This window comes from Ambystoma mexicanum, chromosome 5p (assembly GCF_040938575.1).
Source record: "Ambystoma mexicanum isolate Mex_15411 chromosome 5p, UKY_AmexF1_1, whole genome shotgun sequence".
Lineage (NCBI taxonomy): Eukaryota > Metazoa > Chordata > Amphibia > Caudata > Ambystomatidae > Ambystoma > Ambystoma mexicanum.
This window is the reverse complement of record NC_090930.1, coordinates 947764423-947787191: the sequence shown is the minus strand read 5'-3', so window position 1 is coordinate 947787191 and position 22769 is coordinate 947764423. Positions and strand designations below refer to the sequence as shown.

At 46.7% G+C, this 22769-nt stretch overlaps 1 protein-coding gene across 5 annotated transcripts in view; it reads left to right on the top strand.

Annotated features, from left to right (window-relative positions):
- Positions 1-14408: 14408 nt before the first annotated feature.
- Positions 14409-22769, top strand: part of MTCL1 (microtubule crosslinking factor 1) — a 669362-nt gene continuing 661001 nt past the window's right edge. For 4 of the 5 annotated variants that reach the window (XM_069613397.1, XM_069613399.1, XM_069613396.1 and 1 more), the window contains exon 1: positions 14410-15560. In XM_069613397.1, the coding sequence (XP_069469498.1) occupies positions 14751-15560 (810 nt within the window). In that variant the 5' untranslated portion in view covers positions 14410-14750. Of the gene's footprint in view, positions 15561-22769 lie in introns of all 5 variants that reach the window. The other variant, XM_069613400.1, reaches the window with a different exon arrangement.

Sequence of the window (22769 nt, the reverse complement as noted above, 5' to 3'; positions counted from 1 at the left end):
GGAGTTTGGGTGAACCTGCGTACGCGAGTATGGCCTGCAAGGGATAACAAAGTGGGGTTGGATGGGTGGACCATTGTGAGCAGTGTCAACACGCGACGACTGAAATTGGGAGTGTGGCATACCTGTGGAGTGTGTTAATTATTTGTTTTTTTATAATTTTTTATGGTAATAAGGAAAAGGAAAATGGAAGAGAGGGAACCACCCCAAGTGAGGGGGGAAGGTGGCGCCACAACTATTGTTTAAACAACAAGTAAGAGGAAATACATAGGAGCTCTGTACAATTAGAGAGCTCGGGAATAGTAGTGGTGGTTGTTTTAGTTTGTTATTTTAGTTTGTTTTATTTGTGTATTTTATGGTGTAGAGAGGAGACCCAGGAGGGGGATGTGTGGGCTGTGTATGGGCATGTGAGCAGAGTGTGGCATGTGTTTGGGTTTACAAAAAGCCCTAACAGAGAATAGAAGGGTGGGGCGATTGAACTGGAGATTTTTGATTAAATTAAGTTGCATTGTTGACTAAACTGAACTGCATTTTTTTGATTAACTATTGTATAACCGTAGTACAGAAGCATATAGTCCCACTACCAGACATACGGGAGACGCGACCATGAGGATAAAGACGCCTATAGAACATATGTGCAAGGTCCTGCCGTTGTACTCGGAGAAGATTAAGTAGTATCACAACCAGTGGGTGACCGAGACTAGGGGAGGGGTGTATGCCCCCGCTCTTGGCCAGATCAGGGCTCTTTTGACAGAAGTGTGTTAGAACACATGTCTACCTTCCTGACAGCGAAGTTTAAGGGGAGACCATTGCAGAATAGAAGGGAAGTATTGAACCTCTGGAAAATGTTTGAGGATACAGAGGATGACAATGGGAAAGGAGTGACACACAACGGTAGTAGAGATACAGGTCCAGGAGAAAACGGGAAGGACATGACGGGGAGAAAGGGAATATATCCACTTACAACCCGCCCTGCGGAGGGGTGCACTAACCGAACATATGTTACAGCCGCACCTCCACCTTATGTTTCTCCTCCAGAGGTCACAACACACACCCCAGGGGTGAGAGTGAGAGACCTAGAAGTAGCACTGGCATCAACACGAACAGAGTTAGCCAGACTGCGGGTGGCATGTGACGTAACAAAGACAGACACACCAGTGCAACCAACAGGGAATGAGTGGAAGTCAGGAGCCTTCTTATTTAGAATAGACAACACACTCATAAAACCATCCACGTAGAGTGTGCAAGAGAGACAGATAGCTTGGGTTATGAGAATGTAGGGTCACGGAGGGGAGATGAAGAAGAGTGGAGTGAATTTGATGAGGTTGAGGACGATGAGGAAGGAGATGCAGAGCAGGCACCTCAACACACCCTCAGGGTGGAAAGTTTGTGGGGCGGAAGAGGGAGACGTTCGGCAGCATAGCATTAGCAAGGAAAAAGGGAAGTGTAAGTAAGGGCGGAAAAAGCAAGATTAATGCAAATGCCAGTGATACACAAGGGACCAGGGATGCCCCAATATGTACCATGGGCACAGGTGGACAAGAATAACCTCCTTAAGACACTCCCGCCAGTTACGACAGGTGCAGGGAAATGGACATACGCTTTTGAAAAGAATAAAGCGGGAGTACCCTTGGCAATAGGAGACATTAAAAGATTATTGGTGGCCACAGTTAGGGACCAAGCTGCAGATGTGTGGGTGAAGGCGGGGTATCTCGGAGTAACTAAGTAATGACGTCCATAATGGAGCCTCGTTCAACAAAATTAAAGCCAGGGTATGGGGTGCACTGCAGTGAGCTTTACCAGGCACCCCGGATTTATAGTCCATCATGCAATGTACAATGGGGGATGAAGAAGACGCCGCACAATTTATTCTTAGCGTCCAACACCTGGGACCAATCAACCCCCTTTTTCTATTTTATAGTGAAACAGGGCCTACCGAGGGAAGTACAGAAAGCGCTCGATCAAATAGCAGGAATCGAAGTGAAAGTGTGGCCTGAAATTCAAAGCATTACAATTCACCATTGTAGAAGAATAAAAGATTGCGGGAAAGAAAAGATTTAGAGGTGACAGGCAGAGAAAGCAAAACTGGTACAAAATAAGCTAGCCAAAGTACCCTTGGTGGCAGCTGGGCCAACACTGACCCACATGGAAGGGGGAGGGTACACCTCCAATGTTGCGAGTGCAAGAATATCTGCAGTGTTGCCTGAAGGAGGGCAAGGACAGGTGGGCAGAAACCTACAATTCTCTGGTCCACAGTGGCAAGGAGGACAGCAACGAGGACGAGATGGGTTTCGAGGATCTGGGGGGATGGGGCCCAAAGGAGGGGGAACGGGGCAGTGTTTGACATGCGGGAAGTGGGAACAATTTTCGAGAGAATGCCGGAGTAGACAGGGTATGGGTTATAACTACAGTCAGCAGAATTATGCCCCCCCCACCGCAAGGTATCCCCTAGGGACCACCCTCCAGACTGTCCTCAATACCGCATTAGATCCATCAAGCGTACATGCAACTACCCCCAAAGATACCCAGCCCCCCTCTACCTCAGCACCCACAACAGGCAGTAGATGATTATCAGCCCCGCCCCAACATCCAGCAAGCAGGGAACATGAACACGTTTGGCGCTGCGCCCAATGGCACAGTGGCCCCGTTTCAAGGTGCTACAGTGGTAGGGGGAAACCCTTTTTTGTTCCCTGGGACAGACACATACCCTGACTAGGATAGCCCACAGGGAGCACTTGCGTGTCCAGTCCTGTCAATAACCCTAAACCAGGAAGAGGAACCCTTGGTGGGGGCAGAGATAGGGAACATACAGTTCATCTTTAGGAGCTGAGAAGTCATGCATTAGCGAAGGTGACTTCCCGTCATCAGGTAAAACAACTCGGCATGCAGGGATTCACTGGGGCCATTTTAACGGTCCTTACACAAAAGACTTAGATGTAAAGGTAGAGGGGAAGGTCAACTTGCTTGGCAGGGATCTGCTTTGCAAGCTGAACATGATGATCTCATTCACAGACAGCAGCATCATCTGTGCAACAACTGGCATGTGCACGATGAAGGCAATGCTTGTAATACATGCCACGGAACGTGACGTGGTGGTACGGGGCATCCCTATCTCCCCTGACATGTCCATTTATGGCATTACAGTGCTAGCACAAGCCATGCCCCAGATTACCAAAGCGTGCTGGAGAGTACAACTGATTTTATTTAGTGGCCTGTGATGTCCTGAGAGCTAGTGGCAGGAACTATACTATCCCTCGATCTAGAGGGGCTGCTGGTGTCTGCCAAAAGAATTGTGGTCCTAGGTAAAGATACTCAAGGATGCCAGTGGAGCACAGTTTTATGCCTTAATCCCACTATACCCCTCAAGGAGTTGACAGATGCCGAACTTTGAGGACAACAATGATGAAGGGAAATAATACTCAATATATGCATCCCCTGTGAGATCATGGTACAGTATCGAAGGGTCCAGAGTCCCCTCATGGCTGTTGTCATGCCACGCCTGTTCAGCCATGCAGACTTACAACAGGTCCACACACAGTTATGGACAACCAACTCACACGATGTAGGGATGCTGAAAGAAGTGACCACAATAAGAATTACACTAAAGGGCGGGGCAGTGCTACCCCGGGTTAAACAATACCCATTATCCAGGGAGGCAGAAGAGGGGGATCAGAGACATGATACAAGCCTTATTACACCAAGGGATCATAGTACCCTCTACCTCACCATGCAATACGGCCATGTACTCCATTAAAAAGGCATCGGGGCAGTTGGAGGATGATCCAAGATCTGCACCCCCTCAATTACATAGTGCAGGAAGAATTTCCACTTGTTCCAAACCCGGCCTATATTTTGTGCAGTATCCCCAAGGAGGCGAACTATTTCACAGCGATCGATTTAAAAAATGCCTTCTTTTCGGTAGCCCCTACACCCAAACTCACAGTATGTCACAGCTTTTACACATGGTGGAAAGTGCTATGAACATACTTGTTTCTAGGAGAGCTCATTTCTGCAGACGGCAAAATAATTATCTCTGATAGGGCAGTGACAGTGCGCGCAACACCGAGTGCAGTTACAGTGAAATACATGCAGAACTTCTTGGGGTTATATAACTATTGCAAGGCTTGGATTCTGGATTATGCAGCATATATGAGGCCACTCTGCAGGGCCTCAAGGAAGCACAAAAATAAAGCAGCAAAATAGAGTGGACAGCAACTATGATCCGGAGTTTCAATGATCTAAAAGAAGTAATTTCGACAGCCCCCATTCTTGCCACCCCAGATTACACGCAGGAGTTCTATATATATATATTTTCGCACTGAAATGGCACACTTATGACAGCGGTACTGACGCAAAAGAGCACAATGGGCTACAAGCCACTGGCCTACTCTAGTGGTACACTAGACTCAGTGATGCAGGGTCAATTTGCATGCGAACAAGCTCTCGCTGCAGCTGCCTTTGCATTACCCAGCACAAGAGACAGCACTCATTGAAGTGCTTCGGGCGTCAAAGCGGTGTTATGCCACCATTTATTCAGATTCTGCATGTCATCAAAACGGTGCATGAGGGCCTTTCACGTGGGAAAAGGAGGGGCTTCAGGCAGGCAGACGGATCACCAGGGCAATATGCAGCATTACTCAATACCCTGAGTTCTGCCCTTGCAGAGCCATCTGTGGTAGCAGTCGTCAAATGCACAGCCCATACAAATAACAGACAAAAATTTGGTTGGAAAACGGAGCTGTCAACATGGCATCAAAGGCGGCATCATATCTCCCGGTGCCCAGCCTAGCCGAGTATGTCATCTCAGCCATACACAAACCCATACACAGCATTGCCCATAGAGCGATTAATAGAGCTTCAGTGTAGGGCACCGCAGGAAGAACAAGAGATTTGGCTTATGCTTGGGTGTGTACAGTCTCCAAATGATCTCTTTTGGAGGCAGCCATGCACTGGGAAAGTGGTTATGCCTGTGGAACTGCAGCACATGTCTTTTGAGCAGTTGGACTACCCCTCTCACAGCTCCAACCAACACATTGCAGCAGACATACAGAAAGATTGATTCATACCAAATCTCCAAGAACACCTCTCAATGATGGTCATGCAATGCACCACCTGTCAAGTGTTCAGTACTAGAATGACAATCTGCACATTGTGAATCACTCAGCCCTGCCCGATCGGGCCGTTCCGCAAGCTCCATATTGATTATGCAAACATGGGTGAGAGATGCAACTGAGCTCGATATCTCATTCTAGTGGTGAGTCCGTTCTCGCAGTGCATTGAGGCCGGCTCTTGTGCCCACCCAGACGCCAAATGTGCAACAAAATTTCTCATACATGAGGTGTTCACCCGATGGGAAGTTTGTGATGTTTTGACATCAGACAACAGCACTCACTTTTTAATTAACTTTTTAAGGAAATCACAGCGCTGTTAGGCACTAAGCACTGCATGTGTTCCATGTATTACCCCAAAGCGAATGGTGCTGTAGACGAATCAATGCCTTCTCAAAAGTAGGCTTTCTAAGTTGTGTAACACGCTGAAAGAAAACTGGGTATATTGCCTGCCCCTGGCCCTGTTCAATTTGCGCACTCAGCCCAACCAAGAACCATCACCTCTCACCACATGAGATGGTGACAGGCAGACGTATGCAAAGGCCCATCTCCCCTATGAGGTGGGCATCAGATGCTTATAGGGCTGTGACAATTCTGGGAGAAGAATTCAAGGAATATTTAACAAATCTAACAACTGCGATCAAAAACGTCTCACGATAAATCACACCACCTCACCCAGACGATGCCCAAAACATTACGGTTCCACCGGCTGACACAGCACCCGCCTAACCACTGTTGCCAGGGAGCTGGTGCATGTCATGTTTTGTGCGCAAGTTGAACAACCCCATGTTCAATGGGCCCTACGAAGTCATGTTTTCCACCCTTCTCGGAGTAAAGGTGAAAGAGATTCGATATTGGATACACCTCTCGAACATTCGCAGAGCCCCAACAAATTCCACACCAGTAACCTAAAGCTAACGCAACCAGTCTACCTCACCTTACTTCGCTTAATGCTGACAATATAAGCGCATGTACAAAAGAAAGCCAAACATGCATTGCTGCTAGAAGCATACACTCTGTAAATTAAAAACATCTCTCTCTCTCTCTCTCCTTCTTCCCTTCTCCTGTCCCTTTTCTACCCTTCCCTGATCCACTCCCCTTGCCCATCCCTCTTCCATACCCGTTCATGTTCCCATTACAGGTGCAAAAGAGATGAATCGTTCAACATCAAATTGTTCATTGCATAGCGATAGAAATCTTATTAGCACTACTAGAATGTATTCGTACCAATGCAGCCTGCATTTCACTGTCATTTTGTTCACCTTCCTTATGTTATTGTTAGGAATATATTGGGGGTCATCTTTTATCTGGACAAGCCATCTAAAAGAGGGGAAGGGGGAACTTGAACAAAAGCACACCTCTTATTTTAACTGAATCATTAAACACCTATATATATATACATATATAGGTCCCAACCAAATGACACCAGTACCTGTATGACTGAATGCATGAGTAAAATGTTTGAAATACTACTTCCAACTATTAAAAACCTCTTTTGTAGTACAAATAGTAGTGATAACACCATGATTGGTAGGAGCAGATTACCAAGAAAATATAAATCGTGCCATTATAGAATGAAAAGACAAGCGCGTAGGCTCAAATATGATGCATACCATGGCCTAGGCCTGGATGCAGTTGAAGATATCCGTCATCCCGAGCACTCAAACAGTTGGTGCTCTGACATGAGTGCAGTGGGTAGACGAATAACCAATAGCTGTTGCTATGTGTGCTTGTTAATACCGCACGCATCAGGAGCACCCAAGGTCCTAGTACCACAAGAAGTACCGATTATAGAGACACAACGCCTGATTCATCTTGCGCTATGTAGGCTCAAGGGCACTTTCCAGGCACGCGACATGCCTTTACAACTTGTCGATCCAGATACTCAGGAATGTAAAGACTACAAACACCAACTGTCTAAAGCAACCCTATTTGGTGATCGAAGGAGCAAAGTATGTTAACAACAAGTGGCAGGAAACAACCCTCACTTGCTGAGCCGAAGGACTCCTGGGGTTTCAAGAAAGGACTGTGACCATTGTGGAACGAACTTGCGTGCAAGCATGGGCAGAGCACGTCACAAAACTAACATGGATTGCAGCAATGGAGAAACCAGTAAAAGTGCACCAAGAAAAGAACTACGAGTTGTGCTTTTTCAGTGAAGGAACTGTCTTTGTTGGCTCAATTGAACGATGCAACAGATCATTGCTGATTCCAGATCTAAAGAGGGGTACAGCAGCACTGATGACTACTATTGGGTGTGTGGCCAACAAGCGTACTTGCACCTCCCAGACTCCTGGAGGGGCTATTGCTTGCTAGCTACGCTACACTCAGTCCTATTAGTAGTCCCAGAAGAACACCTCAAAGAGGGGCCACTGCCCAACAATGCACCAACAGTGCCCCTGATGATCACAGACCAAAAACAAACTGCCACCACCAGGCTTTCGCATTCTCTGTGGGAAAGCGCTGTATGGCCAGCTGCGTAGAAAAAATAGAACATTGAACTATCTGTCCAAAGACTCATCGAAATTGCTTGAAGAAATACCAGGAGAATACAAGCTATTCACCTCAGCAGAGACATTTTTTGCATCCTTATTGCTACCTGGTGTACAAGCACAAGCTAATGCCAAATGGCTCCAGATTGTGCGCTGGGAATTGGTCCAGTTGGCTAACGATGCCTACCAGGGGTTCAACGTCATAAGGGTCGAGCTGCATGCCCCATGGCTGATGACCATGGAGAACCGATATGTCCTAGATATGCTGATGGTGCTGGAGGGTGGTGTGTGCAAAAAGATAGGGAGTTCAAGTTGCACGTTCGTACCTTCTGAAGATGCCGAAAATGGGACACATCATCGCTGCAGTGCATGATCTGGGGGCCAAAATGAAAAAAGAGGCTGGCGTCCAAGTGGAGGACTGGTACCCGTAAGCTTTTAGTTGGACCCCATCATGGCTAGGAACACTGGTGAATATGCTGGTGCCCATCATCATGTTCGTCTTGGTCATTTTCTGCTTGTCCCAGTTGGTCTCCAGTGTTGTGCCAAAGCAGTGCCTAATAGCGCAATGATGATGGTCTCTATTGGCGTTCCAAAAATACCTTGTAGCACAAAGGAGTTAGAAGTACAAACTGACCACCTCATTCCCCACATGGTCCCTATCCCCTAAAGAGATTAAGTTGACCAACTATACCACACAACCATTGTCCCTCCCCCAGACCCTGAAAATTATAAAGAAGTATGGGTAGATTTGGCAGTGGACAGGGGCTGCATTTACAGGACATGTACTCCTGAAGAGTATGCACGAGCAGGAGAAAGCTTACCACATGTGTGTAGGGCATGGATGCCAATAAAGGGAACACCCCCATATGAAGTTGCAGTAAGAAGGGAGAATGAAAGCAAGTATGGGGGAGAATTAGTTACTGTAGAAGGAACAAAAAGGGGGAATGTTGGGATGGAAATGAGTCTGTCCCACCCACCTAAGTGCTTTAGAGTGAGGCAAATCCGATAGGTAACCGTGTGATGTACTAGGGGGCAAGGGCTGTGTTAAGAAACCCGACATGGAAACCATATTACAGGAATTATAGATGCATAGACTTAGTGCGCGCATATAAAGAGACGCCATTTTTTTGTTATGGAAGATACAGGCAGACCTACATGTCTGCTCGGTAAACGTAGGCCCGGCGGAGAAACCTGAACAGGCCCAAACGCTGAGGACAGATGAGCCTGCACTGCTAATTCTCACAGAAACTTCCCTTTGTCCCTTAACTGTTGCAATTACTCACTATCGCTGAAAGGAATGTGCCCTGCAAGGCCATGAGACAGCGCCAGGCTCCTCACAGCACAATTATCATAGCCAGGCCAACAACAGCAGATCTCTAACCCCCAGCCAGCCCACCAGGAGTAATGGCACCCGCCTCTGACCCATTCCAAGAACCCCTGCATTCCACGATAGTAAGTGACCCCAGCCCACCAGCGATAATACCAATGGTCATAAAAGATCTGAACATGCACAACCATTTCACTTTTTCCCATAAATACACCCTGTGTAGTACGAGGTACAGGGAGGGATAAATTATAGATCAAAACGAGGGTGGAAGCCTTGGATGCGAGGGGACCAATATAGATAGAGCACAGAATGTGTGGGTCAGCGTGATTGTGTTCCTCCCCTCCCCCTGTTGCCAGTTCCCAATCCTCCCAGGTGCATGCCATTATGATGCAGTAGCATTAGTGCATAATAAGTAGCCTTGGAACAGCAACATGTGAAGTGCCGGACTTTCAGTGCCGGGAGAGATAAGCCCAGCTGACCAACGTAGGAACATACAGAGGGCAGAGACAGGAACCAATCATAACGTGGCATCCCCTATGGAGCAGAACCTTGTATATGGTCTCACCAATCAGCTGTACAGGTTTAGACCCTATGGATGACGTCCTTAGTGATGCTGTGGACTCTTATAATGTACTGTTCATGATGATTCAGGCAGAACGTTCTCGAGCAGCAGTGTCCCCTGCTGACACCTGTGTCTTTTGTACAATTAAACCTTGTTATCCTTGCAAGAAATCTCTTGGCCTTTGTCCCTAGGGGGTTGTATTATTTCTGGCACGAGTGTAAAGGGACTTGCCTTCAAAGGCCACCATCAGTGATGAGGAAAATTGCATAAGGGCCCAATTTGCAGGACTGCCAACACCTGGAAGTTCAATTCTAGTAATATTAGAGGAGGTTATCAAATTGAAGTATGGTAACTGGTTGAATATGGACAGTAGGCAAGTCCTATTCAAAAAAGGGCTCTGGTTGGTGGGATTGATTTCATCCAGGATGATCCATTTTCCCAGGTATTTCATTGCGGTGCTTGTAATAACTGGTTTATCAGTTATCGTGGTGTTAATCCATATGCCAGCTGGTCGCGTAATCTCAAATTTGGCAACGATAGTTGATACTCCAGCAGAGTTTTCAGTTGGAAAACTTTGTTGCCAATAATTAGATGGTTTTGAATGGTGACACACAGCTTCAGTTTCCCCATCAGGCTTTCCAGTCTTCTGCACTGGTGTATCCAGTGTGTCAGTAGAGTGATATTCAAATGGGCCGTATAGCTGAACTTGCCGAACCGCTCTGCCCTGGCGGCACTAAACAATCAGCAAAAGCCCCATACTGGGAGCTTTTGCTTACTGCAGCCAGAGCAGAGCTGTACATGAGCTTGGGTGGCTGCCTTCACTTTCAGTTTACGTTTTCGGTGCTCTCCAAGCCCAGGGAAGAACAGAAAACGTAAAATGAAAGGCAAAAAGCAAAGGTGTGGCAATTATAAATACAACAATGTTGTATTTGTGATTGCTGTGGTTGGAAACCCACAGCAATCACAAATCCGGGGGAGCTCAGGAGACTCAAAGCGAAAGCCGAAATGTTGCGGTATTTCTGACTGTGGCGGCTTTCGCTTTGAGTCTCCTGGGGTCCCCCGGTTTGGGGGGAATCCAGGAGACTCAAAGTGAAAGGCACCGTAGTCAGAAATACAACGTTGTTGTATTTCTAAATGCTGCGGTTTTCTTTCTACGTTTCTCAGGCTCCTGGAAATGTAGAAAGAAAACTGCAGCATTTTTAAATACAACAACGTTGTATTTAGGTTTACTGTGGCTTCAGCTTTGAGTCTCCTGGGATACCAGGAGACTCAAAGCTGAAGCCGCCGCAATCAGAAATACAACACATTTTTAAATGCTACGGTTTTCTTTATACTTTTCTCCGGCTCCGGGAAACTTAGAAATAAAACTGCAGCGAACATAAATACAACATTATAAATGCTGCGGTTTTCTCTCTAATTTGGAAAGGAAACTGCAGCATTTATTTTGCAGGGTTTTTTTAAAAGGAAGGAAATGTAAAGCAATTACCAGCAGCAGCTTGTGTTAATCTCTGCTCTGCGGCAATAATGAAGCAAAAGCTACCGGCTGGTAGCTTTTGTTTATTACAGCTGGCTGGCTTTTGCTTCATTAGTGCTGCAAGGGCATAAATTAACACAAGCACAGGAGGCTCATCCATTTCACAAAATGGATGCCTCTTAGTGCTTTGCATCTGTGACTTTGAGTCTCATTTGCTCAAAAGTTTACATAGGAACTTTCTTAATTAATATTTTTTATATATATTTTTGATGATGGCCCATCTTTTGAGCCAAATTTTTTTATGATGGCACTCTCATTAATTTAACGTCCGACTGATCCTTTACTATGGTGGCTAATAAAACTGAAAAGGCATCCACTTTCGATATAATAGTGTTTATACCATTTGGAACAGACGTGGCCTTTGTCCAAACATCTTCACTTGTTGATATGTTAGTTTCCTGGCTTTCACAACTTGTTTCATAGGTCTGTAGAGCCTGAAGAGGATGCGAAGCAGCCAGATCAGGTGAGTTGGACAGATCCATATCAATGATGTCATCATTATTTTGGTTAGGTAGCTCTTTTCCACCGCCAAGAGATACACGCTGTAAGCCGACAACCATCTTCAAGAGTGAGTTGTTATTGTCTATAGTGAGAGCGTATTATCTAACATTTCTGTCGATGATTCAGAGAAATGTTAGTTTTTGTTGGGAATCTTCGATTTGAAAAAACCTGTGATAGCCAACTGAGAAAGGCTTGATTGCTTTGTCATTTGCTTTTAGCTTACAGTGCACTTTGATTTTAAAGCTACGTCTTGTTTTTTAGTGGCACGTGAAGTGCAAGCAGTAGCACTATGCAGTGTGGATTTGTGGGAAGAATATTGTTTCATATTTCAATGTGTGGTATCTTCTGCAAAGGTTCTTAACTGGTGTACTGGCAGATCAGGCTCAGGCGATACAAGACACTCATCCACACTCAAGCTCACACGACGAGCGTGCTGACGTACACATCTGTTATTCTTATGGACGTGCCTTCAGGCAAAGTCAGAGCTCAGATTGTCGAGTGTCGAGTGTCGATCAGCTGCAGACACAAGCGGTCGAGCTCTGTTTCGCAGATGCAACAAGTTGCGTCTTTCAAGTAAATCTAATGTTAGAAAGTGTCCAAATGCTCCAGTAACACAGGACACTCAAGCTCACACGACGCAAGGGCTGCAAATAGATATTCCTTCCTTGTGAAAGGTACAGTGAGCTAAAATGTAGCTGCAGACTCTCTAATGGGTACCTTCCCAGAGAACAGGTCATTAAGCTGTGTTTGTTCTCACAGAGGGGCACCCGTACCTCTTTTTCTATGTTTAAGGAGCTTAGGGTTGGTCACCCTAAGTTTCCTAGGGTTATCCAGACTGGATCCCTGGCTCACTGTGCTCAGAGAGGCACAGTCCCACCTCACTGATGAGGCCCAACTAGGCCGAAACACGTGTCTGGGGTTGCTGTTGGTACACTTGTTCAAAGGAATATTGCCTAGCATTTCGGTGCTGGACTGCTCCAGTGGGCGGTACAAAGACTGATATGCAAATGGTTATTCCTCCCTTGTGAAAGGTACAGTGAGCTCAAATGTGGTTGCGGGCTCTCAAGTGGGCACCTTTCCATAGGACAGGTCATTAAGCCGTGTTCGTTCTCGCAGAGGGACGCCCATACCTCTTTTTCTATGTATTGTTGTATACCTCTGTAAAGCGCTCTGTTGCTTCTCGAAGCTAGTTCTGCGCTCAATAAATACCACAATAATATTAAAGATATGTAGATGGGAAGAATTACTAGAGGGCGAGTACACACAAATAGTACACGGGTAATGTGGCAGCTTTAATGTAACACAAGAAGATGTATAGCAAAGATGTACATAGTAAGAGATTCGGTAGCATAGAAATATTAAGGGAGGAAACTAAGACTGGCGGTGTACATGGTGACGGTAGTGATTATGGAAATGCAGTACATGTATGTGGGAGATTAATGCTGCATGCGTTACTAGCATGTCTGAGAGGAATACAGAAAGATGAATACCCCAGATTGGGCATCGTAGGAGGAAGTGAGATCCTCTTTGGAAGGAGGGCAGAAGATCTCATAGAGGAGGATCCATAATGCGGGTGTAATTAGGGTAGGGGTGAAACACTGGATAACAGTGGCGGAGGCAGCTTTTGGTGCTGGGGGTGGATAATAGGGATCCAGCGGGGGGGTGAGGGCCTCACTGGCCACCAGGGGAGAGATGGGGGCGAGGGCACCCGCACCTTCCCTGACATTCCCCTCCCCCGGGTCTCCCACTGCTGGATAATAGAAGAGGGAGAATACCACAAGAACCAAGAGTAGCAGGGGAGACAGAAGGGGTATTAAGAGAAATACTGGAGGAGCAGTGCTGCTTGCGAACATAGCCAGGAGTGATAGAGGTTACGTACTCTATAGCGATCAGGGGAGGTGTTGAACCCGGAGGATTACTACTGAAAAATATATATGAGAGGAGTTATGACCGAGTGTAGAGGGGTCACCATACAATGATTAACACTGTGGGAATAAGGTTACACAGAGTGTGGGAATAATGCGTGAGATGATTAATACCGAGGTCCAAGTAGTAATCGATATAAGAGCAGGAGGGTTACTATGACAGGTGTGAACAGTGAGCGGGATGACAGAAGAGGTGACTGGGGATTCATTGCTGCAGGTGTAAGTGATACGAGATGGTGACACAAGAGGGGTAGTGGGAGTGATATATACGGTGGAACCTGCTGCTGTTCATAGTATGAACAGCGATAACTCATGAGATGTAACGCATTGCTAACACTGCAGGCAATCGATAAATTGTGCGATAGGGGAAGTGTAGCAGAAATGTGCACTACTAGCGTGAAATAAGAGTAGTCAGTTTTAGACGGATTGATGGGGAAGGGTAAATACCGAACTCATAAAAGTTAGTAATGGTACGACGCGGGCTCTAAATGGAGTATTACAGACGGGAGAATGCCGCATTTGTTCAGAGTAGGAAGAACGACAACGCATGCCTTCAACTACAAGTAATACCGGACGTTGAGTATTGCAGCTGGCCATAGGAGGAGTGGCGACAGGGGTGTATTGAATGAGCAAGGCAGGATGAGTAATTCTGCAGGTGGAAAGGGGTGACAGCCTGGTGCTTGGATGTGGGATAGGGATGGGGGTAACACCGGCAGGTGTAGTAGGAGAGTTCGTATAGACGGAGTGACATGGGCCGCGTGGTTCTGCAGGTGGACAGAGCAGAGAGAAGTGGCAGGCGAGGCGAGGAGGGCAAATACTGCGTGTGTAAAACGACGGGGGTTGTAGGAGGTTTTTACGGAGTGACAGAGGACGGTTAGCCCTGCCGGCAGGTGGGCCCATGTGGAGGGGGGGCAGTGACAGATGCTCTGTGGGGGAGGGCCCGGGTCGGGCCACACAATAGGCTGGCAGGGCTTTCCAGTGGGAGGGGACGCGCTGGGCATGAAAGGTGCGGGAATCTCTGCCGCCGCCGAGGCAATCCATTCCCAGGAGTGGCTGACAGGAGGCAGGGGCAGAGCGTGCAGACGGCGGAGCGGGCTCTGTGCGGCTGGACGGCGATCATCGGGACCGCGCTATAAATACAGCGGAGGGGCTGGCACTCTGCCGTCCGCGCCGAGAGGGGGGCAGAGCCGGGGCTGATCCGCCTGAGTGCGCCGGGCTGCTCGTGCACCGGAGGCGGAGGCCGGCATGTGGAGGGGGCCGCCTGTACCAACGCTGCGGTGTGCTGCGGGCAGAGCCCGGGCAGCATGGAGGCGGTGAGCGGCGCCGAGCCGCAAAGCCCGCAGTGCGGGGGCCCAGAGCGGCGGCGGTTGCTGTTGCTGCACCGGGCACCCTCGCCGGCCAGGCCCTGCCTGAAGGGGGAGCCGCAGCACTGCAGGGGCAAGGCGCTGCCGCCTGCCGCCAAGCCCCCCGGGGGGCGCCCGCAGCCGCCGCCCTCTCTGGGGCAGCTGGCCACACAGAGCCGCCCCTCCCGGAGGACCGGAGTCTGCAAGGTTGCGGGGGCGCCCAGGCCAGCACCGGGGCCCCGGCCAGCACCCTTGCCCGCACCCAAGAAGGCAGCAACGGGGAAACCTCCCACGGGGACGGTTGTGAGGGGAGAGCCGTGGAAGCCGGTCCGGAGCGGGGATCAGAGCCCGCTGCTGCAACCTCCAAGGAGGCGATGCCCGCTGCTTGGGGAGCCCCGGGCAGGGAGCCCCGCGGCCGTCCCTCATCCCCCTGCTGCAGGGACCCGGCTGAGCCACACGGACAGCAGCTCCGACCTGTCAGACTGCCCTTCCGAGCCTCTCTCCGACGAACACCGGCCTGCGGCTCCCGGAGCTGGCAGCAGCGAGTCCGGCTCCAGCGACCGCGAGCAGCCGCAGCGACCTGCCCCATCCACCAGGGGCGCCACTCATGTACAGGGCAAGGAGCAGAGGGGCCCGGCCGGGCCACCAGAGGATACTGGGCCTCAGGGGCTTGTGCCCTCGGAGCAAGAACCGGCGCAGGAGCAACAACAAGAGGATGGGGAGCTGCAAAGGGAGGTGGAGGAGCTGCGGTCCGAGAACGACTACCTTAAGGTATGTGTGCATGTTTGGGATTCCAAACACCCCCGTCCCCAGTGTTCATAGCCGATCCCCACCAGTGCTCACTGACCGGCCAATCAGAGAGCCCATCTGCAGAACTGCAAGTGTTGCATGAAGATGTCACACGTGGGGATCTAAGAATGGAGTACAGTGCATGTCATATCAATAACCAGCCACTAGCCTACTCCATGCGTAGGAATGTTTAGGTGTTGGCATGCTTCCAGCCCTGCAAATTAAAATATTGCGAGACAGCCAGCGGTTGGCATGTGGATAGCAGTACACCCCTAAACATTGAACTCTTGGCCATTCACATGTTTGCTACTGTGAGGGTTAGCAATGCCCAGTGATTTTCAATTTTAACCATTGAAGGCTGCATGCACTTTCCTGGAGCAAAGCCATTTCTCTGTAGGGGTTAGTTAAAGTCTAGACAGTGGACGGCCTCCGCAAGGAGTTCTGTGTTGGCATAAAACGCATCACGCCTATGTCATTGTCTGCTATGCCAGGGTAGCATCATTTGGGATCTCGAGCAACCACCAAGACCTGGGACTGGAAACATCAGCACCTGTCATTAATATTGTTGCTTTGGTACTAGAACAAACAGTGCTGTCCAAGCTTTCTGTCCTGATGAAGTACCCCATGGGCCCAAAAAACGCGTTAACATCCTTACATTGGCGTGATTATGTGTAACAATTTATTTATTTGAATTTGTATAGCGCACTATAGCCCAAGGGCATCGAGGCGCTGTTGCAAGAATATGACTTTGTTACAGGAAATGCATGATTACAGAACGAATTGTATGTTCATATAGTTAATTAAGGCTTGTCTCGTGGTTACAGTGAGCACAGGCCTTGTTTTTGTGAGTACTGAGGCAGGTAAATACACACAATACAGTGGTTACACTGTGCTCCGAGACCCCCAACCGGCCCATAGAGTCGGGGTTTACTCAGAAGCACTTTAAGACAAGATAGCGGCACCCGTGAGGTGGATGGGGGTGCAGATTTATTACTTCAACACCAATCAATAAGGACAACTCAACGGTTTGGCAAAGGGAGTTTGTTTAATGACAAGTACAAAAAACAGGGAGTTATGAATATCAGCAATGGTGTGATCTTCCTTCTCGCTTCAACTCCAACGAACTTCATAAAAATTATAGAATTTATACCGAATTCGTCATCATCGACGTGTAACACTCAAAAGTTGCAATACAATTCTATTGGTTAGGAAAAGGTAACTTTACTATAGGTACTATAGCTGTATATGGTAACAGAGTGAGGGGATTGGGAAAACACTGTCAGGTGGGCATCTAAGCCCTTCCTTCAAAATGACTACTGCAGACGTCACTAAAAGTATGACGTCCCATTGGTTCTACTAACTATAGGACCCTAGATTACTTGGTCCATTGTGATTGGGTTGGCATCAACCCCATGCATACTTTTTCACTTTGCTTAGCAGCACGCAGAATGGTCGGCCAGGTGCAGTGTGCCCCTCAACTCACCCAGCCTTCCTTCAATCAATCATCACTTTAGTGTCTATGTGTCAATTATTTCGTTGTGGTTGGCCTTGAGACTACATCTTCTGCCTATATATCTTCTCCTGGCTCACAGCCATGCGTAGGTGTGGGGGTCTTGCTCTGCTCGTTCGGCTGGTCACGTGATTCAGACATCGTGGATTTGCCTTTTCCTCAACAATTTGTGTATTTGATTTTATGTTCACCCACCTTCGCCTTCTTATCCTGCCCTTCAAATAAGTATATTCTGGTCCTTGTTTCAGTTAATTGTAGCTACTGCTCGTTCATTTTGATGGATACGACCATGGTTTCCTAGGCACGAGTTGCCTCTGCTGGGTTTCGTTTCTGCTGCTCAGCTTCTGATGTCGTTGAATGTGAAACCTTTCTCGAATGGCCTTAGTAGTTTTCGTTGATTCTGCTTTTTGTGCAAAGTGGAAGTATACTTCATATAAAGTGATTTATTTGAGGTAGATATGTATATGGCCCTTGCCGCACTATCCCTCTACTAAGCATAGCAAGCCGCACGATTCTCTTAACTTTCTTGCGGTTCCAAGCATACATACACTTGTAAACTGGTCAAATATCTTTGCCATGCTTAAGCTTAAGCTTCTTTCATTTGACATCACCTTCACACTCTTAAGTTCACGATATCCTTATTCATGGCGTTTCGTCTCTTTATGTCATTCCCTGGTCGTCATTTCTTCTATAGGTCAGTCAGTCCGGGTTCTCGTGACGTCATCCTTCGTCATCCATTAGGACCTTTTTGATTTCTTCAGGGACTGTATTTAGACGATCTTCGGTTCATCTCATTTGTTGATATGGCTTTCTCAATGGGTACCTTACTGTCCATGGTTTCCTCGGTACTGCTTCTTCGATAGGCATCGTTCTTCTGATAGGTACTGGACAGAGCCCCACTGTGGCTCTCTGCTGGTTTATTTGCTGATCATACGTCACATCTCGGTGTGAACGTTCCTGGTACTTCAAAATGGACGGTTGGAGTGTGGGGTGCATTTGGGACCGCCTCTACAACACAAATAGAAGTGTCTTGATAGCTTTTCTGAATGCTGTGTACGAGTCAATGTTGCTGATGTGAGGACGTTCCAATTGGAGGTTGCAATGACTGGAAAGCTTGTTCCTCCCGCTCTTGCTCTGAGTGTTTTGGGGATGGGGATACTGTTTACATATGCCATTCTAGTGGGTCTATCTGAGGAGGGTTTGGTAATCCTCTGAGATAGGTAAAGGGGAGCAGTGTCGTGCAGACACTTATGTGTAAGTGCCAGGGTTTTAAACAGGATACGTTCCCTAACGGGTAGCCAGTGGACAAGTTTTCTGGTTGCAGATATATGCTCACGTTTGGCTATGCCCGTGGCAGCTCTCAGTGCATTATTCTGTACAGTGTGGAGTTTCCTAATGTTTCTAGCGGAGGTGCCACCCAGGAGTGCATTGCAATAATCTAGCCTAGACCCCACAATTGCTCTGGCTGTGGTAAGGCAGTTGTCTTTTGTTAGGAATGGTCTGGCTACTGTGATCAATTTTGAGTGGTAAACTGCTGCGGAGGAGATGGCGCTAACCTGCCTATTCATGGAGAGGTTTGATTCCAGGAAGACTCCTAGGGTTTTAACAGTAAGCACAACTTTGATGGGTGTGTTGTCAACCAAGAAAGAGTTGTATTTCACGTCCAGTTTTTTGAGGGTGCCTGGTGTGCCCAAAAGTAGAATCTCTGTCTTTTCTCTATTCAGGCATAGCCAATGTTCCGCCATCCATGTTTGGATTTCAGCATGTGTGGAGTTAACAGATTTGCTTTCTGCTTCGTAGTCCCCTGTGAGGGGGATGAGGATCTGCGTGTCATCAGCATAATTTGTGTATATGATGTCACGTGTGTCTTAGAAGCTAAAGATGGGCCTCATTAGGAGGTTATTTAGGGTGGGCAATATGCAGGATCCTTGAGGGACCCCACACTTAATGAAGTTGGGGTCAGCACAGGCTTTATCTGAAAATACTTTCATCACTATTTCTTGAAGAAATTAAGTGATCCAGGCTGTTGCTGCCAGAGAGAAGTTGGCAGCAGATGAGAGGGGGTGGCAGAGTGTGTCATGGTACACCAAGTCAAATCCCGCCGACAGGTCTAGGAGCAGGAGCATGGCTGGTTTTCCTGCGTCCCTAAGGTCGTCGATCTGATTTTTTAAGTCTAGTAGTGTGGTTTCAGTCCCATGGCCGGGTCTGAGACCTGACTGCCCGAGACCTAGCAGGTTGTTGGTTTCTAGGAAATGGTGAACTTGCAGGTAAGCTGCTTTGTCAAGTATTTTTAGTAAAAATGGCACTGTCATAACAATGAAATGGCGTCTTGATTTACAGATGACTACATTGCGTGAAGTATGTTAACACAGAATGCCATAGAGAATAACTGATGCATCAGCTGTCCACTGCCCAGGCTCTTTGCTCACAAATCGAAACATGCTTCCTTTTGCAGGCCCAAATGTTGGTATGTCATTTCAATTTCAGTCTATGACACTCTTCTGTTGGGAGTTTACTAACGTTGGCATTGCCGTTAATTATATTCTTCGATAACCTCAATTGAGACTATCAGAATTCTGATGTGGCCTGTCACTGATAGGCTACTATATGTTACTCTTGGCTTTCCCAGTGGTTGACGTCTTGCCTCAGAATCTTGCTAAAACATCCCCCTTTAGGAGTGCCAACATGTTGATGTTTCGTACCAGTGACATTCTAAAGTTTCCCGGGCTTGGAGAGTTCCTAAATAGTGACAGCTGTATTTTTTTCTTTTATATGTTGATGTCTGCATCAATGTCATTCTTAGAGGTCTTCCTTGTTGACATCAGGTATAGATGACATTAACCTATTCTTAGTAGTGACAAATATTGACTCCTTCCACCCCCCACTCTATGGTATTCTCTTACTCTTGGAGTTCCCACATATTTGCATCACCTCAGTGACATTATCACACTTGCAGTGTTCCCAAATATTGACATTTCCTTTCTGTGACATTATCCAACTCGTTGAGTTGCCAAACATTGACGTTGCCTTTCCGTGACATTATCCCAGTCGTGGGGTTCTAACACATCAGTGACATTATCCAACTCGTCGAGTGGTCAAAGATTGACATCGCCTATCAATGTCATTATCCCTCGAGGAGTTCCCAAACATTGGCATTGCCTATCTGTGGCATTATCCCACTTGTGAAGTTTCCAAACATTGACATTTCCTTTCAGTGGCATTGCCCCACTGGAGGAGTTTGCAAATATTGACATGTATCAGTGAGGTTATCGCACTTGGTGTTCCCAAACATTGACATTATCCCACTAGTGAAGTTCCAGAATCTTGACATCGCCTTTCGGTGGCATTATCCAACTTGTGGCATTCCCAAACATTGATATGGACTCTTGGTGACATTATCCCACTTGTGCAGTTCCCAAACATTGACATTGCCTATCAGTGACATTATCACACTTGCAGAGCTCCCAAATATTGACATTACCATTCAGTGACTAGGGTTGTGCCGAATAGCATCTTTAGTATTATACCGAATAGTTACTTTATTTAATAAATCATGTTCCAAACTTGAAAAAACACACTATTTTTAAAAACAATAAAGCACAATTTTAAATGCATTCTATAATTGTAATTCTCTTCATTGTAATCAATGCAGCATCTTTATTTAAAGTATAAAAGCCATAAAAAAGCAGATTTAACCAAAATGAAGGGGCCAAATGTATGGAAGGTTGTTGCATAGTCAAAACCAGTGCCAGTTAAAGTCGGAGGCTTCACAAATGCAAAAGGACTAGGTTGCAATTAACAAAATTGATATTGTAATTTGCAACTGCCTTTGTGAATCATACACAGTGCATTCTCTATCCAGTTGCAAAGTCACTGCAGTGGTGTTTTAAAACTTCTTTGCAGCTCACATAGAAATGTATAAAATGATTCGTGTCGGCTCATGCAGGACACAAGTCAAGAGCAAATCTGAAATGTGTGAACTCCCTCTCACAATGATTCACCCCAACCCCTCATAGGCCAAACAAAGGAGAGGACTCTCCCAAAGATGCGTTTGGTGTTTGGTGAATGGGTAAGCACCCGTTCATTTATTAGAATTGATTTTGCACATCAGGTCTAACTATTCATTGCATTAAAAAAATAAAATACAAAAAATATAACAATTCTGGATCATACATAGGGGGAAGTTTGTATACACAAACATATGTACTTTAGAATTTCTGATAATATATCAGATAATATTAGACTCAGGACTCAAGTCCTTAAAAAAAAAAGGGGGGGGGGACTATGATGTACGCAGTGGGAAGTGACGTGACAGAACTGAATCTATCCTTAAGTGAAATATGCACATTTCTTTCAGTTTGTTTTTTCCAACTAAAGAAAGCACACATTGCATATAAAAAATTTGCCAAAAGAAAATATTTTCCTGTATTGTTGCTGGCTAAGTATAAAAGGTGAGCACCTTTTACGTCTAAGAATCTGTAACAAACATGCCCTGAAAAGCAGATTACAATACAAGATATTTTACAGCTGTGTGACAGCAATTTGTCTGGTCTTGTTGCTAAGTGTCTGTTCTAATTCTATTCCTTTTTGCAAACTGAAGTCTATATTTGCCTTTCTGAGTTGTTGTTGCATTGTATTCAAATAAGAATGACAAAGTATTCAGCAAGAACCGAATAGCAAGAAACTATTCGGCCGGAGCTGAATAGCTTTTTCTCAGCCAGAATTCGGCCGAGAACTTACTCGAAACCGAAGTTCGGTACACCCCTATCAGTGACATTATCACACTTGTAGAGTTTCCACATATTGAAATCACCTATTACCGACGTTGTTCCACTGTCGGAATTCTCAAATCTATGAATTCCTGAATGTTGCCCCTTCATAGAAGTGCATGGATCATTCTTGGTCAAACATCTTTCAAGGCAACTATTGTCCTCTCGAATTGCTTACACTTTTTATCACCCCTTTCCTGCTCCCAAGCGTCTTAAGGCAGCAGCAGATCTGCTATATAAATATATCAGAATACATGTTTTTCAAAAACTAGTCCTCTCTATTTAAAGTTTAAAAAAGAGCTGTCCACTATATTGCTTTTGTCTTCTTTGCCATTGTTTTCCTTCCAGTTATTTCAGTGTAGTTTCTCTGCAATGTGGTGTGCTGTTTTTAGTGATTTAGTCTTACTACGAACGCCTGGAAAGTGCTCTGACAGGGAGACTGCACGGATTCACTTCACCACGGATTACCCACGCATTTCCCGCTCACACGGAGTATGATAGGTCGCGCTACCCAGAGGTTTCTATGCACGGACCAGGGATCAAACCTGTGTTGCTCTGTGTCCTCTTGCTTCCAAGGCTCTCCTTGCCCCACAGGTATCCTCCCAAGACCAGTACCCTACCTTCTCTCTCCCAGGGAGGTGCTTCCCAAGCAAGCATCTGGGAAACGTAAAGCTTTTGAGAATTCGAAAACGACGTCAGCAGCACCATAGAATGCAATCAAGCAAGGGGTGATTAAAGTTAAATATGTAGCCCGCCCTGGCTGTGTAGAACCAGGCGTGAAATGAAGGGCCAAAACAGGAAGACCCGTCAGTCAGCTGGACATGCGTGCACGCAGGATGTCATACATTCCTAACGTGGTCTTAAATTCAGGCCAGAGTTTAGAATTGACTTGGTGCCCGTGGTGATTTAAAA